General features: G+C 37.5%; 1 protein-coding gene and 1 pseudogene across 4 annotated transcripts in view; both read right to left on the bottom strand.

Annotated features, from left to right (window-relative positions):
- Window positions 1-21932, bottom strand: part of GRAMD1C (GRAM domain containing 1C) — a 99468-nt gene that overhangs the window by 2389 nt on the left and 75147 nt on the right. For all 4 annotated transcript variants that reach the window (XM_070369517.1, XM_070369536.1, XM_070369522.1 and 1 more), the window contains 8 exons: window positions 17684-17821; window positions 11978-12096; window positions 10170-10312; window positions 9303-9406; window positions 7422-7598; window positions 5885-5942; window positions 3901-4011; window positions 3421-3526 (listed from right to left, as the gene is read on the bottom strand). In XM_070369517.1, the coding sequence (XP_070225618.1) occupies window positions 3421-3526; window positions 3901-4011; window positions 5885-5942; window positions 7422-7598; window positions 9303-9406; window positions 10170-10312; window positions 11978-12096; window positions 17684-17821 (956 nt within the window). The remainder of the gene's footprint in view (window positions 1-3420; window positions 3527-3900; window positions 4012-5884; window positions 5943-7421; window positions 7599-9302; window positions 9407-10169; window positions 10313-11977; window positions 12097-17683; window positions 17822-21932) is intronic.
- Window positions 18114-18212, bottom strand: LOC138989444 (U6 spliceosomal RNA; annotated as a pseudogene).

Below are 21932 nucleotides of genomic sequence, written 5' to 3'. Positions count from 1 at the left end.
CATAAATATATACTTATACACTATGATACCAAGTTTTTCACTTGAACAACTGGAAGATGATAGTATCATTTTTTGAAATTATTTCAATTAGAGGAGAACTGAGTTTGGCTCAGGATGAAAACTGGATTCTGTTTTAGACACAATCAGTTTGGGGCACCTGTTGCTGCTACTGCTAAGTCACTTCAGTCGTGTCTGACTCTGTGCAAACCCATAGACGGCAGCCCACCAGGCTCCCCCGTCCCTGGGATTCTCCAGGCAAGAACACTGGAGTGGGTTGCCATTTCCTTCTCCAATGCATGAAAGTGAAAAGTGAAAGTGAAGTCGCTCAGTCGTGTCCAACTCTTAGAGACCCCATGGACTGAAACCTACCAGGCCCCTCCATCCATGGGATTTTCCAGGCAAGAGTACTGGAGTGGGGTGCCATTGCCTTCTCCGGGGCACCTGTTAGCATCTAGGTAAAGACACCAAGTTAGCAAGTGGCTGTATGAGTCTGGACTTGGAGAAGAGGTCAGGGTGAGACAGATGCTTTGGGAGCCATTGGTGTGTGTGGTATTCTAAGTTAGGGGAGCAGCTGAGATAACCTAAAGGGCAGTAAAGGAGAAGGGAATGGACTCTAATGCAGAAGTCTGCAGCACTGGGCCAGGATGAGGTCAGGTAGAGGAGATGGTTTTAACCAGCAAATAGCAGTTTTACATTATGCTAAGTGAAAGAAGCCAGGCATGAAAGACCATATATTATATGATTCCATTTATATGAAATGTCCAGAATAGGCAAATCCATAAAAACAGAAAGCAGTGATTATCAGGAGCTGAGAGAGTAAGGGATGGGAGTGACTGCTCATGACTCCAGGGCTTCTTTGGGGGATGATAAAAATGCTCTGGAATTAGACAGTAGTCCCTTTTCATTAGTATAATTATTGATATAATTGTATTTAAGTCTGTTATTACTGATGTTCTTTAGTCACTAAGTCATGTCCAACTCTTTTGCGACCCCACGGACTGTAGCCCTCCCCACCCTCCCCTAAAGCTCTTCTGTCCATGGGATTCCCCAGGCAAGAATACTGGAATGGGTTGCCATTTCCTTCTCCAGGAGATCTTCCCAACCCAGGGATCGAACCTGTGTCTCCTGCATTGGCAGACAGGTTCTTTACCACTGAGCCACAGGGAAGCCCATAAGATGGTGAGATGGCATTACCAACTCAACACACATGAATCTGGGCAAACTCTGGGAGACAGTGGAAGATAGAGAATCCTGGTGTGCTACAGTCCACGGGGTTGCAAAGAGTCAGACACGACTTAGCAACTGAACAATTAGATAGAGGCGATGGTTGCACTACTTTGTGATTATACTAAAAATCCTTTAAAAAGTGAATGTTATGGTATGTAAGCTATTTCACAATAAAGCTAGGTTTTTTCATGGTTCTAAAGAAGGGAAGATTAGATATATTTCAAGAGAGGAATGGTCAGCTCTGTCAAGTGCTGGCACTGTAAGATGAAAATTCAGAAAAAAGGTACATTAACTTTAAAAGTCAGAGATCCCTGGGAGCTTAGCTTGGACAGTGTCAGTGGAAGAAATCAAGGCAGTGCACACAGAAGAGGGAGGAAGTAAATTAAATACATGCATCCAATTTTTCTCCCTCTTGCAACCCCACCAAAAGCACAGTAAAGGGATTTTTTTTTTTTTTTAAGGCATAAATCTACAAGGTCGGGCCAGGGTGGGTGCAGGGGGGATAGAATAGGCAACAAGAGCAACATGACTTTGGAGACTGGAAGGAAGAAGGATGACTTAGCAGCTCTGAAAACACTGAATCCCAAGCCAACAGTAGAAAAAGTTGAGAACCAATCAAATCTACCCTGAAGAATCCTCAAAAGTCTCAGGAATTGACAGGTACCTTTAGAAGTGGGAATAAAGAGGAACTGAAATAAGAATGACTGGATGAACTTTTGGACATGTGGCCTCTCCTACTACCTGGGCAGAAGTCTGAAGTCCTATTTTCTGGACAGGATAAACAGACGATCTTTGGTAGCCTGGCCAGGAGGATGGCAAGACATCAGTAAAGACAGCAGTACATACCAAGAATAGGGATTACACACAAACATGTATACTGTGTGCTCAGATTGTCCCATCGCCCTGCATCCTCTATCCCTCTCCTCAGTAAGCTCCTAAAATGCTGGCAGCCAGCCCTTAATCCTTCAGGGAGGAGATTGAAAGAGTCTTCTCTGTGGAAACTGTCAAGAGTAGAGACCTAAAGATGCCGACATCAGGATTTCTCAACCAGGCCAGCCAGATCTACTGAGAAGTTCAGGGTAGACCAGCCCAGCTCACACGTTAAGAAATTTGGATCCACACAGGCAGACAATTCCATTAAAAAAAAAAAAGAAAATTCAGAGAAATTTGAAATTAAAAAAGTGATAGCAAAAACTGAAAAACTCAGTAGAAGAATTTAAAGATTAAATGAGGAAATTTCTGGGAAGAAGAATAAAAAGGCAAAAAAGATGGAAAGCTGGAAAGAAAAGCTAAGGTTAGACAACCTATCCAACAGAAGGCCAATGCCTGATTACAGGCACTATAGAAATCTCTACTTTTCAATTCTGAAAAGTTGTTTTCTTATTATCTAAAATATATTTATTTCAGTCCTTCTTGTTGTTCAGTCACTAAGTCATGTCCGACTGTTTTCAACTCCATGAACTGTGGCACGCCAGGCTTCCCTGTCCTTTACTATTTCCCTGAGTTTGCTCAAACTCATGTCCAAAGAGTCAGTGAGACTTGAAAAGTACACAAATCTTATAATGGGAGTATTAGTCTTTATTTTTCAAAGGTAATCCTAAGTTTTGATTCATAGAACCAAGCAGCACATATTGATGACAAGAGAGAATGCTTACGGAAAACACCAAAATAACCTAAGTGTTTATTCTTCAATGGGGAACTGGTAAAATAATTATGCCACACATGTACAGTTGAATTCTACATGCTATTAAAAGAAGAAGTGCTTTATATGCTGATATAGAAATATCTCCATGATACACAGTTAATAGATAAAAACAAAATAATGGGCAGTGTATACAATATCTACCATTTCTATAAAAAGAGCTAATGTTAAGCATGAAATCTTATATAGAAGGATCAATAAAAAGAATGAGGTAGATGTATACATACTGATGTGGAGACACCTTCAAATACATTACTAATTGAAAAAAGGAGGGTATGCAATGGTAAGTATAGTGTATTTCCATTTTTTAAAAAAAGTATTGATAAAAGTAACTATATACATAAAATGCATAATCCAGAAACTGGCAAGGTTAGATGCCTCTAGAAGGGATATTTATTCAAATAATGTTATAGTGAATTTCTCTCACAGCCAGAAAAGCAGCTGAATCACTGGGATGAGTACCAAGTACTATGGGACACAGAGGTACCAACCTGTTCCAGCGTCACGATGGAGTCACGGAGCACTCCTTTTAAGCGATGGGTCTGGCCTTTGCTCTTTTGAACAGCTTCCACTCTTGACACCATATCAGAGGCTAAACTGAAAGAAAAATACCATCTTAAGATCAGGAAATAGGGACTTCCCTGGCAGTCCAGTGGCTAAGACTCTGCGCTTCCAATGCAAGGGGCCCAGGTTTGATCCCTGGTTGGGGAACTGGATCCCACATGCCACAGCTAAGAGTTTGCATGCAGCAACTAAGACCTGGCACAGCCAAATAAATAATTTAAAATTTTTGAAAGATCAAGGGAATGGCTTCTAGCCTTTTCCAGAAACCATTTGTCCCATAAATTTGCAGGTAAAACAAAACAGTATATGACTAAAGAGAAGTTGGCAGCAAACTCTCTAAAACTGGACTTAAATTTTCTACAGCACAGGAATTATTGAAGTAATAGGTTGTGGAAGGGAAGACTTACTTTAAAGATTTCTCTTCTTGGAGATGAAGACGGTAAACAGACTGAGCAGCATATTCTATCTTTGACAGCTTCAGAGACAGCATCACATTCAGCAAAACTAGCAACAGCAAACTAGACAGAGAAAATCAGACCTGGTTAATCCACTCTCACTCAGACCTAAAGCATTGCTAATGCTGAAGAGACATGCAAAAGCTTCAAAAATGCATATTATCCAGACTAGTTTCCAATTAGTTATTATTTAAATTAATTATTCCTATTTTATTGTATGAAATAATAACTTTAAGTACTAAGTGGATGTTGAGGGAAAAGTTGGAAGGTAACTAGTTGCAAGTAACTTCATGTGAGGACAATGAAGTCCTCAAATAAGCAGGTTGGGATTGTCCCTGACGTCTCTCCTCTCTGCCAGGTATCCTAACCAGTGTTGATGTGCAACCACCAGCCTAGAAATCTACCACATTAGCTTTCAAGATCTATTTTGGGGTACTTTTGTCTTAAGCAATTCTACATGCATAGTACTGTACTTCAGAAAGGAAATGAAGATCAACATGGATTTGCTCTTAGATAGATCATTATGTACCTCTTATTCCCAGTGGAAGCCAAAACAAATGCACATTCAGCAAAAATTCCTTCTGGTTCAACTTAGACAAAATTTCAAATCCCAACCAGACATCAATGGTATCATATATAAAATGCTATTTGTTAAGTACGCTTACTTTGTTGGTATTCACAACAGCATGTCAAGTGAATGAATGTATCTCATTATATATATATGCAAATACATAGGTGACATCATATCTCTTATTTTTTCCTGTTAAAATATTGATTTGCGTTAAAATATATAGTATTCACTTTTACCCATCCTGAAGATGAAAACTAAGGTAGTAGCAAAAAAATCAAATCTATGAAATGGCATAAAAATCAACATTTAATATCTGACTATAAATTTTCTGCAAAGTGATACAAAAGATCACAGATAATATATACTATTCAAAATTGTCACAGCAAATCAATTTAAGCAGAATATGAAAAGCTTTTATAAAACTTGAAGGTACAACAAACATTTTCTATGTTCTGAAGTCTATAATCAGAAAAAAAAGGCTGATATAAGAATTTCTTTCCAAAAAATACACCCAGAGCGTATCATCCAGTCAGAACTAATTCAATTAAATCTGATGGACTACCCCATGACCCAAGTATAGCCATGAAGATAACAGGAGTCTAAATATGACTCACAGAGAAGATTCCAAAAGAACACTCTGAGATTCAGACTAATTACTCCAGTATTTCTCATCCTACAACCCTCAGATTACTTGCGTCAGAATAACCTGTGCAGTGTGTTTTAGAATACTACTGATTCTTGATCCCTACTGAAAACCTACTGACTTAATCTATAGTATTGGAGCTGAGAAATTTATGTTTAATATTTTTTAAAATTTAGTTTTAAATTTTATTTATTGGCCATGCCACACGACTTGTGGGATCTTAGCTCTCAGACCAGGGACTGAACCTAAGTCCCCTGCATTGGAAGCACAGAGTCCTAACACCTGGGCCACCAGGGAAGCCCTGAAATCAGTAGTTTAGCAAGTGATTCTTATGTATAGTAAAGAATAAGGACCACTGGTCTACTATACTGGAGTAAAATAGCATTTTGGGGATTTTAGCAGCCTGCATATATCAATATTCCCTTTAAGTTTATGGTATTTCCCTAAAAACCTATGATGGTAAAAACAAATCAAATTAACTTAAAAAACAAAAACATTTACTGAATGTGTATTTGGTATTCCCTTGCATTTAACAGTTCTTCTGAAAATCATTCAAAACTACCAGAGTGAAACATATAAAATTACTGTTTATGTAGGCCAAAATTGGTCAAATAGTAGTAATGTCTATACAATAATATACAAATATTTTCAAATCTTTTTGGAAACCATTAAAAGATTAAGTGAGGGCACAAGCAAAATAAGCACTCAACACAAATACTTACAAAATACTCATCACCACAATAAGGACGGTGTTATAGCTTTCAATTTCCTTTTTCTTTCCTGCAAATTACAAAAACAGAAGGCTATCTGAGACTCAGGGTTGTGATTAAAACTGGTAAAAGTTTAACTTCATTTGAAAAATACTGGAGAAGAAATTTGTAAAATTATTTGTAAAGACACAGTGAGTTAGGGTGCACCCTTCTTTGACTTCTGATATTCTAAGCAATATTAAACAAATCTACAAAAAGAAACCTTATATCAGTTCTGCAAATTTGACCTGTATTACAAATTGATTTGTTCTAAAATTAAGTAAGCAATTCAATATATCATGAATGATCTCTAAGTTTCATCTCTGCAAATATTTGAGTTAGTTCTATGTATATAAGGCTTTGCTCCTTAAAAAAATTTTTTTGATATCATCCTCCCCTGTTCTTTGTTGCCCAAATTTTGTTGCCAAATCCCAAAATTAAATAGTCATTAGGTTTAAATGTTAGAAAAATATATTCACACTAAGGTGTTGGAGAGGACTCTTGAGAATCCTTTGGACAGCAAGGAGATCCAACAAGTCCATCCTAAAGGAAATCAGTCCTGACTATTCAATGGAAGGACTGATGCTGAAGCTGAAACTCCAATACTTTGGCCACCTGATGCGAAGAACTGACTCATTTGAAAAAGACCCTGATGCTGGGAAAAATTGAAGGTGGGAGGAGAAGGGGACTACAGAGGGTAAGATGGTTGGATGGCATCACCGACTCTATGGACATGAGTTTGAGTAAGCTCTGGGAGTTGGCGATGGACAGGGAAGCCTGGCATGCTGCAATCCATAGGGTCACAAAGAGTTGGACACGACTGAGTGACTGAACTGAACTGAACTGAAGATATAAACCTTAGAAGAGGATCTGATAATGTAGAAGGATGAGGGTGTATGACAGCTTCTTATTTCTGAGAGGGAGGGTGTTATAGTTAGTAGGGACAAGATGTCTTCAAAATTAAATGCAGAGATAATAAAAGTCAAATTCTATCTCTGAAGTTTTACTGAGCTGGCCCTGACAGTATATAAAGATTAAAAGCATACAATCATTGTAGTAGATTCAAGGGTAGAAATCAAATGTCTGTAAATGCCTAGCAGAAAATTAATGAATGAAGCATCCCTCAGTGGGCGAGAGTGATAGGGACCAGTGACCTGGCAAAAGTACACACTCAGTTATATGAGGCAGATACTGCTAGGCTCCAACTGATCGACTGCTGCTCTGAAGGCATGTGGGTCCAGCGCTATCAGATCTGAGTTTTTATATAAAAATGTCCAGTTTTTAAAATACCAGGTAAGTCCAGTACAGTACTTCTATTGGCCACATGCCTGCCATTTTGCAACTGCTCCTTTATGTATTATTCAGAGTTTGACAAATATTATCAGAAAAGAAGAGAAAAGGAGCTCTCCTAACTGACCTGGCTTATAAACAAGAGGTATATTCTGCTTCATATAAGTAAATCTATAAAGAAAAAAAGAGCTTTTATCTTTGTTTACCAGGTAACAGCTACCTGTAATATCCCCTTTGGCCTCTAAACTCATATCTCCAGAAGAACGCTGAGAAGAAATTTTAGGAGCTGTTTCTGCTGTTCTGTTGAATGTTCGCCTTCTCCTTCGCAGGCCAGTAAGTTTTCCAGGGTCTTCCATGGACTGATTTACCATAGATTCTTCCATTAACAAATCTGATTCTAAAAGGAAAAAAATAATCTTTAGATAGTGGAGAAATCTTCTCAGCTATAATATACAGAAGGGTTGGTTGTTGTTTTGTTCTCAGTTTGCTTTTTTTTTAAGCCTCGGTAACTTTTACTTAATAGCTTTACTTAATAGTTAAGCCTTGGTAACTATTACTCAGGTTTCTTATGGCCTAGATTCAAACTTTACTCTTAATGAAAAGTTACAGAGTGTACAATGATCCCATAACGAGGTTTCATTATTCCAGGAAAAATGAACTGTATTAATTAATGATGGGAACCATCAGAACAGATTTGCCATGTGACATATTAAATATTAATGTAAAGATTTCAGTTATGGAAACAACAGGCTACCCACTTACATTGGGTCCCTAGAAAGATTTCCAAGATAGATTATAGTACTTGATCATCAATCTCAAAGGAAGAAGCAGCATGCTGCTGCTTCTAAGTCACTTCAGTCGTGTTTGACTCTGTGCGACCCCACAGACGGCAGCCCACCAGGCTCCCCCGTCCCTGGGATTCTCCAGGCAAGAACACTGGAGTGGGTTGCCATTTCCTTCTCCAATGCATGAAAGTGAAAAGTGAAAGTGAAGTCGCTCAGTCATGTCTGACCCTCAGCGACCCCATGGACTGAAGCCTACTAGGCTCCTCTGTCCATGGGATTTTCCAGGCAGGAGTACTGGAGTGGGGTGCCATTACCTTCTCCTAAGAAGCAGCATACAATAGTTCTAATTTACAATGTTCTAATTTGCAAAAAAAAAAGAAGCATTGGTAAAGAAAGTCTGCAAACAATCTAAAAACTTTGTTTTTCTCAATTGTTTTGACCTTTCCCTTCACCAGACTTTTGATTAGAAGTTCATTATCTATCAGCCAAACTTATCTTTGAGTTTCTCTTTCCTTGCTCATGATTTGGAGTTTAATAATGAAACAGGCAATGAGAAAGCAAGGAAAATAAATAACCAGCAAACCGGCTAGTGAGGCCTTAAATTACCCTGAGTTTGTTGGCCACCACCTTTTCTTTAACTAAATTAATCACATTCATGTATATGTGTGTGTGTATATATATATGACATATATATGTGTATATATATGTCATATATATGTATAATTTTTCTTCATATTCTTTGGAATATCCAAAGAGAACAACTACATCACTTCCCCTCCACCAAATCCATACATGTACATGGTCCCATCGCTAAGTGGGCCTGTGTAAACCCAGGAGAACTACATCGGTAAGGGAGGTATGGGCCTGAGGACTCTCCAGACCTTCTTCATGAGCACAGTACATGTTTATAATCAGGTCACCCAGCCCCTCACTGTAGTCAGCTTCCTTGGCTCCTTGCAGAGGGAGGGAGTGTGACAGCTCCTAACTGTGTGATCCTGGAAAAGTCACTTAACCTCTCTCTGTTTTGATATTTCTTCTTTAGTAAAACGGGAAAAAAAATTATAGGTTTGCAGTGAGTTGATATTTATAAAACACACAGGGCAACATCTGGCATATCATAAACATTATATAAGTGTTTGGTAGATCAATGAAAATTAGAAGTTTTTAAATTTTAAGTGTAACAGTTGGAACCACTTCAGTAAGAGTCATTCCAATGCCATCTACCAGTTCCTACTATGAATCCAATTGAAGAATCCATCCATTCTGTTAATAAATGCCATTCTTACAAAAGTAGACAAATCAAGAAATTTACAAACCAAGCTGTTTGAAATAATCTGCCAGCGAACTCCAGGAATTCTTCTCAATTAAAGATTTGATAATAGCCCATGGTTGTTTTTTGTATTTCAAATCTGTTGAAACTCTAATGAATAAGGAAGGAAGAAGAATATTTAATTTACAAGATTTAATCACATTATGAACACTGCAATTAAATGTAGGAATGAATTCAGTGAAAAGCCAAAAGGATGTAAAGTCACTAAGACTACAAATAAAATTGTTCACTGAAAATAAATTCTTTAAAAAAATTACTGGGAGCTGCTAATAATTTCATCAACTTGGCATTTTATTTCTTTGCTTTCTCAAACTCTGAATTTTCTTTATTTAAATAGCAATAAAGGCTCAAAATAAACTAAATTTCCTAAATGCCATGTATAAAAAATCTCTAGTGGTCATACATTAGCTGAAAGTCACTATGCTAGCTGAGACTAGGGCAAGTATATGACGGGCCCAGCACCACCTTCAACATACCAACATTTCTGGTCTCCCACTGCAACAGAGCTGTTTACTGCCCACCACATGCTCCTCAAATCTCCCAACCCTCTTGCCGTTAAACAGGGTCCTGGAACCATTCTGGCCGCTGGCTTGTGAGCACAACTCTATAGCTCTCTCTCCTCTGGTAGTAACCGAAATGATACATATTCTGGATTGTGCAGCCCCAGAGGTCAAAGCCTCATCAGCCTGGGTTCTTGAGTGAGGCTTCCCACCCTTTACTGACCACCAGTGGACATGCAAAGTAAGAAATAAAGTTTTGTTGTGTAAAACTGCAACTAAGATTTCAGGATTGATACATTGCCAGCATACAATGTAGCCTGTCCTGACTAAAACACTCCTTTACAGTAGCTCACCTCAGTCGGCATTTCTGCTTTGAAGATGGGATGATACAGTATCTGTTGAGAGTATAGAAGTAATCATGGTAGGGGACATCATGTGTCAGCACTTCTGCATCTACCAAATAAAACTGTGCTTCCCAACTTTCTTTATACAGTCTCTGCCAAAATAAGATGAAATTTTTTTGCACGTACATGTTTAATACATGAAATTCCCTGCCAACTTAGAACATGTATACCAGAATTCCTTCTCACAAATTACAAAAAAACATGAGGAGCCTAAATACAAAGCCAGAAGGGCCTCCACGTTGCTATGTAATCTACAAATTGAGAAGAAGGGATGTGCAGACATAGCATTTGCTGCCTCTCTGTCATTTCATTGTATAACTTTTTCCCTTCATTTTAGGCATGCAGAGGAGAAAGAAACTACATGATCTCTCATCTATGTTAGCAGTTTATTAAGAATTTCAAATGTTCCTGGTAGAGGAACAATTCAAAATTCAATTGAACAAAGCCAGGACCCCACCCTAAAATTCATTAAAGTTTAATAAAAACCACTCTTCACCAAAAAAATGAAGGAAGGGGACAACCAGACAAAACACTGCTTTCCCTAAATAGGCTTTGAAGTGGTTGCTGGCCAACTCTTTCTCATTTTAACTGTACCTATTCTATTTATCCTCTAAAGTTATCAAAGACTATCAGATACCAAAAAGAAACTTCCCTTAAATGTTTGGAAATCTTTGGAAGAGAAAATTTTAAGTCCTTTTGAACAATGATGGACAAAAACTATGATAGCAAAACTAATTCAGATGTTAATAGATATTTTCTAACTCTGCAGAACAGATATACTATACAGATATACAGCACTTCAACAAAACCGGCCGAACATAAACCTCAGTATATGACAGTGCCTGCTGGTCACAGAGTAGACAGAGCATTAAATACCTAACATTCTCTTCCTCACATGTCATAGCAGCCATCTAGTTATTTGGCCCTAACCCTTGACATGATCCTGTAAATCAGATTCCAGTAGTATTCTTTTTTTTTTTTAAACAAAAACACTTATTATGAAAAAGTTCAAACATATACAAGAGTAGAAATGAACATTACACAATGAACCCTCATCAGCTCATCAACCAGCTTCAATATTAACTCACATCCAGTCCTGTTTCATCTGTATCTCTCCCCACATTCCCTCCCTCCACCTTCATCTTCTGCCTAGCTACTTTTAAAAGATATCCTAACCACCAATATAATTTCATCCCAAAACACATCAGTATATTTCTCTATCAATTGCTCAGCGGTGGTGGTGGTCTAGTCACTCAGTTGTGTCTGACTCTTGTGACCCCATGGACTGTAGCCTGTCACGTTCCTCTGTCCTTGGGATTTCCCAGGCAAAAATCCTGGAGTGGACTGCCATTTCCTTCTCCAGGGGATCTTCCCAACACAGGGATTGAAACCACATCTTCTGCATTGTAGGTGGATTCTTTACCACTGAATCACCAAAGGATTCCATAAAATTCCTCAGTATATCCCTTTAAAAGATAAATGCTCTTTGCTTTAAAATATAACAACCGTACCATTACAGAACATAGAAATGAACAATTTCTTAAATCTCAGAAAAGCCTTTTTACAGTTAGCTTTTATGTCAATTTGTTTATGTGCCTCTTAAACTCTTTTAACCTGTAAACAGTTTCTCCTTCCTTTTTTGTCTTGCTGTATACTTGTTGAAACTGTCTTGTAAATTGGTGACTAGGACCTATGACAGGCACCTTTTCTCTTTGCACACGCATGGTTCTTTTGGAATACTGGCGGCATAGACATACCTGCTTTTCAGTGGCCGTGGTACACTTTCCAGTTAGCGGATTGTTAAGGACTATAGTGTAAGTCATCGTTCTCAGCCGGTCACCTCCAGGTTCCACATTCCAAGGGGTAGATACTACATCTAATCACAGCAAAAAAAGTTAGTTAAAAGAGTAATTTGAAGGGTACAGCTTGTAATGGAATCAAAGAGAGAGTTTTTGAGCTATTTAAATTTTTATTTGTGACCAGTTCTAACTTCCTTATAACTGTATTATTCATTAAACATTAAAGAAGAGTAAAGTCACATCAGGCACTCTTCTTGCATGTGACATTCACCTCATCTCTGATCCATTTACTTCTAAATTGTTGTCTATTCAAACATTTTTTCTTTTCTCTAGAAGATAAAATTAAAAGCGTATCATCAGTGGGCTTCTTTTTAAAGTTCCCAGTACCTACAAAGAGAAGTAATGATGTCCACTTATCAGAGACAGAACATTTCAACACTCCCATCATCAAGGACAAGACCTTGAAAGACATTTGTCCTTAATGTAGCAATATGATCTGATCTCAACTTGTGGAGAAATCACATCAATGAGAAATCATACAATGTTAATGGCTTCTCTGCCAAGATCTTTAATCAAGGAGGGGGCAATGGAATACAAATAAACTACATAACCTTTTCTATATGAAGAAAGCTCTAGAAAAATCTATCTTTATGGCAAGATTTTGTAAAAATTCTATTTCTTTTGCTTAGCAACAACACATTGAGCAAAAACACACTTTGAACAGAAATACTGTGGTATTGGAGAAGACTCTTGAGAGTCCCTTGGACTGCAAGAAGATCAAACCAGTCAATCCTAAAGGAAATCAGTCCTGAATATTCATTAGGACTGATGCTGAAGCTGAAACTCCAATACTGTGGCCACCTGATGTGAAGAATTGACTCATTTGAAAAGACCCTGATGCTGGGAAAGATTGAAGGTGGGAGGAGAAGGGGACGACAGAGGATGAGATGGTTGGATGGCATCACCAACTCTATGAACATGAATTTGAGTAAGCTCCAGGAGTTGGTGATGGACAGGGAAGCCTGGCGTGCTGCAGTCCATGGGGTCACAAAGAGTCAGACACGACTGAGTGTCTGAACTGAACATCTTTAGAACATAGCACCATATAACAAAGTTCATTTAACAAGCTAACACTAGGAAAATACAGGTAACAGCATCATGAACTCTATTCAAAGATCTGACTAAGTCACCTAGCACAACTCCTCTTGTTGTTGTTATTTAGTTGTTAAGTCGTATCTGACTCCTTGTGACCCCATGGACTGTAGTTTGCCAGGCTCCTATGGCAAGAATACTGGAGTGGGTTGCCATTTCCTTCTCTAGGGGATCTTTCTAACCCAGGGATCAAACCCAGGTCTCCTGCATTGTAAGCAGACTCTGAGCCACCTGGGAAGCCCCACCTAGCACAATGGACTTAGGCAATTAGTATATCTGGCTGCTGCACATCAATATCCTAAAACAGAAGCTTTTATCTAACCTACTACCCATCATCAAAGGAAAGGAAACAAGGCTTTATGATATATTCAATTTTATTTAACTTCTTTCAGTCAACTAAGCCCAGGGATTTAATGAGGGATCCTGAAGCTGCCTGTTGCTTATCTTTTGCAAAAAAATTTTGCAAGTAAATTAAACAGGCAACATCTCAAATTATGGGATCTACAATACAGAATTTGTTTAAAACATGATTTATTTAGGTGTACAAGAGATATAAAATTAATTATAAAATACTTTGTAAAATATCACTTTGGTCATATGTCAGCCTGTTTCAGAAAAATTATACAAATAGTTCATTGTTAACCAGTGACTAAATTTAAAGATATCATTGAATTCTGCCACTAAAACTGCACACTATTCAACAAAGATAAAAGTCTCTCTTTCACTTGTATTTTCATCAGTGTTACCAACAAGCCTATTGAATATCACGTGCCAGAATGTTACAACATTTTGGAATAGTCAAGCCCCTGGTACCTAAGTAAATTTCATCATAATATAAAGAACAGATGAAGTTATAAGAAAAAATGGCAACAGTATACAAAAAGACATATGAGCCATTTTGATACAATAAGTTGAAGTAATCAAAAGCAAAAATTGCAAAATAAATAATTCAAGAATCCTTTGATGTAATAAAATGTAAAAATTGGTGAATCTTCACATCCACTAGGGTAACTATTATCACAAAAACCGGAAAATAAGAGGTTGGCTAGATATGGAGAAATTGGAACTTTTATGCAGTGCTGGTGGGACTGTAAAATGATACAGCCACTGTGGAAAACAATATGGCAGTTCTTCAAAAAATTAAATATAGAATTACCTTATGATCCATTTCTACTTCTAGTTCTTACCCAAAGGAACCAAGAGCAGGGATTCAAACAGATACTTGTACACCAGTGTTCACAGTAGCAGCATCCACAATAACTAAAAAGCGGAAATAACTCAAAACTCCACTGATAAAGGAGTAGGTATACAAAATGTGGCATAAACATACAATGGTTTAGCATTTATTCTTTAAAAGGAATGAGATGAAATCCATACTGCAATATGGATAAACCTTGAATACATTATGCTAAGTGAAATAAGCAGTCACAAAGAAACAAATACTGTAAGCGTGGTATTGGAGAAGACTCCTGAGAGTCCCTTGGACTGCAAGGAAATCAAACCAGTCAATCCTAAAGGAAATCAGTCCTGAAAATTCATTGGAGGGACTGATGTTGAGGCTGAAGCTCCAATACTTTGGCCACCTGGTACAAAGAGCTGACCCATCAGAAAAGACCCTGATGCTGGTAAAGATTGAAGGCAAGAGAAGGGGATGATAGAGGATGAGATGGTTGGATGGCATTACCGACTCAATGGGCATGAGTTTGAGCAAGCTCCGGGAGACAGTGAAGGACAGAAAAGCCTGGCGTGCTGCACTCCATGGGGTCCCAAAGAGTCAGACAGCTGCGTGACTGAACAACAAAAGCATAGAAAAATTCATAGAGGCAGAAAGTAGAATGGTGTTCATCAGGAGATGGGGAGAGGGGAAAATGGAGCGTTACTGTTTACCAGGGACAGAGTTTCAGTTTGGGGAAGATGAAAAGTTCCAGCGATGGTGATGGGTACACAATAATGTGAATGCACTTAATGCCACTGAACTGTACACTTTAAAATTATTAAAATGGTAAGTTTTATGTTATGTGCAGAAATAATACCACAATAAAAAAGACTGGTGAATGTAGGTGATGGGTAGGTTTCATTATACTATTCATGCAACTTTTCTAAAGCTTTGCATTTTTTTCAGAATTAGAAAATTGAATAAAAAGACTTAAAATTGAGCTTTACATTATAAAAATAATGTCCTATAACCATAAACAAAGATTTTAAAGAATTCAAATTAAGTGATTTTTATTAAAAATTATTAAGAATAATTATTATTCTTAATAATTTAAAATAAATTTTAATTATAAAAAATAGATCCAGAAGTAGCCATTTTAGTGCTGAAATTAGGTTAAATCCACAAATAACTGACCATACTATATTATCGCATTAAACTCTTAATAGTTTAAAAAGAAGCTTTTGAAACCTGTTCTCAAGAAATGCAACTTTGATTACCAGATAACAAATTCAGAAGATAATAGAATAGTGTGCAATCATAAGCAGATTATCTCTTTGGGGGCAAACCTTCTGACTAATTCTAGGTCTAATGGCAACACGCCTATAACTATTTATACTTGTGATAAGCCAGAAGCCTTTGCTTCCCAAAGCCATTTATAGCATCAGATGGCAAACACAGTCATCCATACTGAAGCTAGATATGATATCAGACACCAAACGCAGCTGTGATTTAAAAAAAAAACACCTTCATTTTGTATCAACGTGGAATAACATAGCTAGTTCCCTCTGGGCCTTTCCAGCCATAAAAATGGCAGTGCAATATCAACAGGCATCATCTTAGAAAATTAAGAGATACAAAATATCCAGCTCTTCTGGAATGGCAAATTTTCCAGGCAGACATGAATAGCAAGAACATACAAAATAGATTCAGAACAGATACAATGTTAAACATGAGCTCCTGAGTGAAAAGAAAGATTTATATCCCTCAGGTATTATACATTTTTAAAACTGGAAGAACAGGGGAAAAATTAATTATTTTTAAAAACATGACATTTAATATAACCACAAGATAATAGCTATCAATCAGAAATTGCTTTGCTACTCTACTATGAATAATAAGAAAAAAATTACTTTTTTATATCTAGTCTGTATCAATGTTATAACCTATGAATATGTAATTATGTTTACATAAAAGTTTCAAATAAAGGAATAACATCTAATGGTTAATAAAATGGTTAGATTATACATCATATTTAACTTGACTCTCTTTGACTATGTCAAATGACTCAGCTTATATGGATCTCTGCCACTGGTGTTTTCTAATTTTATATAGCAAGTTAAACCATATGCTCCCAAAGTTTCTAAGATATCTTGAAATATTTAGGATAAATTCAATTTCAGGTTGGCTATATGCTTCTTTGAGATGTTTACCAAAATAGAACTTTTAATACATAATCAATAAAATCTTTTTTATAACTACCTTCCTAATTGGAATATTTTCATTAAGGTAGACCATAGGCATTGCAACCTCAAGTCTCCATGAATCTGCAGAAAAAACATACATGTGTACCACTACCCAAATCAAGGTAGAGAACTTTACCAGCATCCCAGAAGCTCCCTTCCAGTCTTTATCCACCCACAGCAGTCCCCACAGCAGTTAAATACTCTGCTGCTTTTATGTCTATAAATAAGTTTTACCTCGTTTTGAACTTTAAATAAAGAAATCACAGTATGTACTATTTTACGTCTGACTTCTCTTGCTTAATACTACACCATACCCATAAGATTTATATGTATTGTTAGCAGCAGTTGTTTTTTTTTTTCATCGCCACACAGTATTCTTTTGTGAGAACATACATCTGTTTATCCATTCTACTACTGGTGGATATTTGGGCTGTTTTGAGTTTGGGGGCGATTATAAATAATGCTGCTATGAACACGGCAGTACACGTCTTTCAGAGTACACTGGTACCCATTTCTGAAGGTTATATGTATCTAGTAGATACCACCAAATCATTTTGCAAAGTGGCTATACTAGTTCATACTCCACTAGAATCCAATTGGCTTCCTAGGTGGCACTAGTGGTAAAGAACCCATCTGCAAATGCAGGAGACACAGAGGTGCAGGTTTGATCTCTGGGTCAGGAAGATTCCTGGAGGATGGCATGCCAACCCACTCCAGTATTCTTGCCTAGAGAATCCCACGGAGCCTGGCGGGCTACAGTCCATAGGGTCTCAAAGAGTCGGACACAACTGAAGCAACTCAGCACACATGCACAGAATCCAACTATTCCACAATGGAATCCTTTTAAATGGGGCTCAACCCAGTTGAACTGCTATATTAATAAATAAATGGAGTTTTAGTTCTCAAAGGGTCTGAACTTAATAGTAGGTAAGATCTGACTAATTGAAAAATTATACTGTTTACATGTGATTTTACCCAAAACACCTAAACACCAGTTTCTACATCACCAAAATAAAATTGAAGCCTGTCTAATTTTTCCCTTTGACAACATAAACTTTCTAAGGATAATAAAATTCTCCCACATTTATCATTAGATAAGAACACAAGACCAACCTATTATATTTCTAGAATTAGAAAATCTCTGCATAAAGCGTGAACTGGTGAACAGCAATTCAAACATTCTTTCAGCACTGATATGAAACACACGGTTGATATAAAGTCTTCCATGAAGGTCTTTCTCAAGAATGTTTTCTGGGGAAACAAAAAACACAAAACAAAAAGGGATGACATCAAAGAAAGGTAATTTCAAAGTTTCATTTTGTTTGTTTTGGGCACAAAATGGCTTTTAAATGTGATTACAATGATCACAGCACATTACATGACACTATTAAAACTCTAAATTGGTATTATATACATACATATTATGTATAACTATACATAAAATAGACAGTAATTAAACTATATATGACCAATAGTTGTCAAAAACCAAGATATAGAAATATTTCATTTGCATGATATCAAACTCCCATATCATATATCATTCAAAAGAACAGTTCATGAATTTCTGTATCATCCATGTGCAGCGGCCATGCTAACCTCTGTATCATTCTGATTTCAATATATGTGCTGCCAAACCAAGCACTCAAAAAAATATTTTAAAAAAAGGAATCTTTCAAGAGTGACAAGGGACACATAGCAGGTCCTGTTTCTGAATGTGCATACATATTAAGTAAATATTAAGACATGAATGGCTTTAATATCTGCTGTACTCACTATCCTACTAGTCTGAATAATGTTTCAAACTTGACTTAAAGTTCACTCCCCCAAGACAAGTATCACTGTATTCACAATCTGTTCTCTATATCACACATTAAAAGAAATCTTTCTGAGAGAGAAAAATAAATATCATATATTAACACATATACATGGAATCTAGAAAGATGGTTCTGATGAACCTATTTGCAGGAAAGCAATGGAGACACAGGCATAGAGAACAGACTTGTGAAACAGTGGGGAAGGAGAGCGTGGGACAAATGGAGAGAAGAACATATACACTACCATATGTAAAAGAGATGCCAGTGGGAATTTGCTATACGACTCAGGGAGCGCAAACTGGTGCTCTGAGACACCTAGAGGGGTGGGATGGGGTGGGTGGTGGGAGGGCAATTCAAGAGGGAGGGGACATATGTATACCTATAACAAACTCATGCTGATGTACAGCAAAAACCGTCACAATATTATAAAGTAATTATCCTCCAATTAAAATAAATTAATTTTAAAAATAAACATGTAAAAAATAATTAATCAAAAAAGAAATCCTTCTGAAAAGTATTCCTCAAAGCTAAATAAAGCCCAATGGAATACTATATTTTTTCTAAGAACCTGACAGCAATGTTGAAAACTCTTTTGTAGAAAATAAGGAAGCTCGCCTCTCCTCGTATTCCCTGGAAACACTACATGAAATAGCCCATGCATTCACGATGTTACCACATGCCAGGTATTGTGCTAAGCAACTCAGAAGTATTCACACATATTCTCACAGCAAGCCTGTGAGGCAAGAGCTATTCACATCTTCATCTCCATTGTACAGATGAGGAAACTGCAGCACTCAGAGAATTGCCAAAGCTCCATGGCTAGTCAGTGACTGAACTGGAATCTGAAATCATTCTAGCTCCAGAACACACAAACTTAACCCTATTCTACAGTGCAAGGAATTTAACTCAGAAGAATCTAAAGGAAATGGCAGGGCTGGGGGACATCTAGGAATAGGAGTCTGGTAGAATAAAGGAAATAGAGTAAAGCAATCCAATTGAAATTTTAATGATTTCAGGACTGGAGTTATTTATTATTTCACGGATTACGCCCATCATTACAGAATGAAAACTGTGACAAAAGCTCCCCACAGCTCACAAATCAAGTTCTAAGAATTATGTGTTGAGCACCTGTCCACATTAAGCCACAGGAAGCAGTCAAAGTAAAAGGCAGTGGTCTAAGAAGCAGGAAAGAAAAATCCCTCCAGCTCTGCCTTCACTCCAGCTACTCCTCATGAAATGGTCTGTCTCCCTGTTTTATTATAGGTGCAGAGAAGTTAGGGATAGTGGGTAGATACCAATTTACCTCCTTCCTGCAACAATACTACGTGTAGACAAAAGCATACACATGGTAGGCACTGCAATCTCAAGTAATGGCTCCTTTGGCATAGAAATTAATCACTGAAACCAGGCAATTTACTAAGGTTCTGTGAGGTAACTTCCCAATTAGGCTTGAGAAATAGCTTTTTCTGACACAGAAGTAATATATGTTCATTATGACTTCCCTGATAGCTCAGTTGGTAAAGAATTCCCCCTGCAATGGAGGAGACCCTGGTTCGATTCCTGGGTTGGGAAAATCTGCTGGAAAACGGATAGGCTACCCACTTCAGTATTCTTGGACTTCCCAGGTGGCTCAGCTGGTAAAGAATCCACCTGCAATGAGGGATACCTTGCTCTGATCCCTGGGTTGGGAAGATCCCCTGGAGAAGGGAAAGGCTACCCACTCCAGTATTCTTGCCTGGAGAATTCCATGGACTGTATAGTCCTCGGGGTGTCAAAGACTCAGACACAACTGAGCGACTTTCACTTTAACTTTCATGTTCATTGTAAAAATAATTCATATATTCACAAGAAAGCAAAGAAGTATAGGTATTCTATGTATCCTGATCATCACCTCCACAGAACTTATCCCAACTTGTAATTATATTTTTACTGACTTAGTGCCTTTTTATTGCCTCTTTCCTGCACTAGACTCTAAGTTCTATGTAAGCAGGGATCATGTTGATTTCAAACACCTAAGTACATTACGAGTTTGGCACATAAGTGTTATATAACCGTTTTTGAATGAATAGGTGACTGTGGAAAATACAAAAAAATCGTAAGTAAAGTCGCTCAGTCGTGTTCAACTCTTTGCAAACCCATGGACTGTAGTCTACCAGGCTCCTCAGTCCGTGGAATTTTCCAGGCAAAAGTACTGGAGTGGGCTGCCATTTTTTTGCAATGATATCTTCTAATTTTTTATTTTTTAATAATTTTAGAGGGACAATGAACTAAACTAGACTTTATTTCTATTTTTTCCAGTAATGTCTTTTTCTGTACAAGGATCCGGCCCAAGGTACCATGTTTGTACTTGGTTGTTATCATCTTAGTCTCCTCCAATCTATGACAGCCTCACTTTTTTCTTGTTTTTCAATGACCTAATACATTTGAAAGTACAGGTCAGGTATTATGTAGAATGTCCCCCATTTTGGGTTCACCTTAGGTTTTTTTCATGATTAGACCAGGGTTTGGATTTGGGGGATGAACACTACAGAGGTGAAGTACCCTTCCCCTCAAACTCAGGGGGTACATATAACAGCATTAACCTTGATTAACCTTGATCAATTGGTCAAGGCGGTACCTGGCAGGCTTTTCCACTTCAAAGGTATTATTTTCCTCTTTCCATATTCTATTCATTAGAAATGAGTCCCTAAGTTCAGCCCATCTCAAGGGGAGGAGAATTCAGCTCCACCTCCTGGAAGGGAAAAGATCTACATATATACTTTACCTATATTATTTGGGGCTCTGTAAGGAAGACTCCTGCTTTCTCTCCCATTTATATATTTATTCAACCACGGGTATCAGGATGGACGTACAAAGTCAGTTTATACTTTGGGTTATAATCCAGTACTATCATTATTTATTTTGCTGCTCACACTTATTTTTTGTTTGGCCATTAGAAGCTCTTTCAGGTTGATGCCTATGGCCTTTTGACATGCCTCTTTTTTTCTTTTTCAAGCACTACTTTATATTCTTGCACTATATCTGGGCTCATTTTGTATATTCCCCACCCTAGCCCTTCCCAGCTGGCTCTAGTGGTAAAGAACCCACCTGTCAACTCAGGAGACATAAGAGACCTGGGTTCAATCCCTGGGTCAGGAAGATCTCCTGGAGGAGGGCATGGCAACCCACTCCAGTATTCTTGCCTGGAGAATCCCCTGGACAGAGCAGCTTGACGGGTTACAGTCCATGGGGTCACAAAGAGTCAGACACAAGTCAAGTGTGCACTGTAGCCCTAAAAGCAGCCATTTCTCTAAGGAGTCCTGGAACTATTATTTTTCAAAAGTAAGTTTCCTTCCTTAAATTTCACATTTAAGAAGGAAATAAATTGTATTCATAAAAGTATTTCAATACAATGTCTTCATATTTCATTTAAACTCTACTGTTAGATAAAATGTTCTGCATCATGACTGATAAAAACATAACTTGTGGTATTACTACCAGAAATTAACAATAATACCTTTTGTATGCAAATTGGTTCAAGGAAGTAAGGATATGAAATAAACTATTTC

The sequence above is a fragment of the Bos mutus genome, chromosome 1 (genome assembly GCF_027580195.1).
Source record: "Bos mutus isolate GX-2022 chromosome 1, NWIPB_WYAK_1.1, whole genome shotgun sequence".
NCBI classification, from domain to species: domain Eukaryota; kingdom Metazoa; phylum Chordata; class Mammalia; order Artiodactyla; family Bovidae; genus Bos; species Bos mutus.
The sequence above is the reverse complement of the archived record's forward strand: the minus strand, read 5'-3'. Positions and strand labels throughout refer to the sequence as shown.